Below are 1,357 nucleotides of genomic sequence, written 5' to 3' on the forward strand. Positions count from 1 at the left end.
TAATAATTTATAAATTACCAAGGGCTCATGAGGGAGGGAAAGGGGGAGCAAATGAAGAGGGAAAAAATGAGGTGCTGATACCAAGGGCTCAAGTAGGAAGAAAATGTTTTGAAAATGATGATGGCAACATATGTACAAATGTGCTTGACACAATGGATGAATGTATGGATTGTGATTAGAGCTGTACGAGCCTCCAATAAAATGATTTAAAAAAAAGAAACCATAAAAAAATGTGGTAACATGTTTTAGCACAGCTGCCATCCAGTCCATTACTCGCCTTTCTATGTTCTCACCTTCAAGCAGATACTTTCATTTATCCATCACAAGGATTACTCTCATATATGCCCCATTGTCTTCAGCAGTCATTTTTGTCTCCTTTTGTCTCCTCCCCTCCCTTAAGGTCCAAACCCAAAATTTTATTATTCAATTAAATACGAAATGCTTTTAGGAAAGTGGGTCAATAGTTTGATCATGGACAACTCGTCTTAGGATTTCAATCAGACCCAATGGCTTATCACACAGTATGCCAAAGGGCCAATCAGTGACAAACTCTCTAAATGTTACTCCGCTGGATACAATCTAACATCACTGAGACAAGATGAGGAAAGAAGTTTCCAATTTTATTAACTACCTTAAAGTGCTGGCACAGACCTTCAAAATCAAAATATAGAAAAGTACTCACAAGCTCTCATAAGTTCATAAACCTTAGGGGGGCATCCTTCAGGCTGTTCCATTCGATACCCTTTTTCCAGTAGATCATAGACCTGAGACAGGTCAATACCTGGGTACGGTGACATTCCATATGTAGCAATTTCCCACAGCAGCACTCCAAAAGCTACAAAAGGGATTAAAGAAAAACAAAACAAAACAAATCCTCAGTGCTTTAATTTATTAGGTAACTTCACTTTGAAAGTTGGGGAAACATCCAGACATTGCTACAATAACACTCTTACAACATGACCTGGGCCTTTTACCATATCTGCCACGTGGAATTCTGCAGACACAGCCTCAACACAATTGTCTTTAAATTCCTCCACTTTTATTTAGACTGCTTTCCTCTAATGAGAAAGAATATGCTCCGAGCATAGATGAGGTCTAGGACATAATCAAACTATTCTTAGAACAGTGTGTCATCTTATTTCATGAGCTGCAGTTTTAACAAAGCCACCAGAGGAACAAGGCAAAAACAGATGCATTTAAAATCAGGTAAAATCCGCAGCAGAAAAAAAGAATTTGCCTGCTTTTAAAACAATTAGGTAACACGTTTTTTTCCCCTCCTCTTGACACAAATATTTATTGATTGATGTACAATTGAAGGTAATCCATAGGAATAAAAATTGGTAATCTACCCCCATCC

General features: G+C 37.9%; 1 protein-coding gene across 7 annotated transcripts in view; it reads right to left on the reverse strand.

Annotated features, from left to right (window-relative positions):
* The window catches only part of ABL2 (ABL proto-oncogene 2, non-receptor tyrosine kinase), a 131,794-nt gene that overhangs the window by 10,899 nt on the left and 119,538 nt on the right, over positions 1-1,357 (reverse strand). For all 7 annotated transcript variants that reach the window (XM_004706706.2, XM_004706704.2, XM_045297912.1 and 4 more), the window contains one exon: positions 683-835. In XM_004706706.2, coding sequence (XP_004706763.1) covers positions 683-835 — 153 coding nt within the window. The remainder of the gene's footprint in view (positions 1-682; positions 836-1,357) is intronic.

Source organism: Echinops telfairi, unplaced genomic scaffold, assembly GCF_000313985.2.
Source record: "Echinops telfairi isolate 266 unplaced genomic scaffold, ASM31398v2 ScPeMD7_7424;HRSCAF=8462, whole genome shotgun sequence".
Lineage (NCBI taxonomy): Eukaryota > Metazoa > Chordata > Mammalia > Afrosoricida > Tenrecidae > Echinops > Echinops telfairi.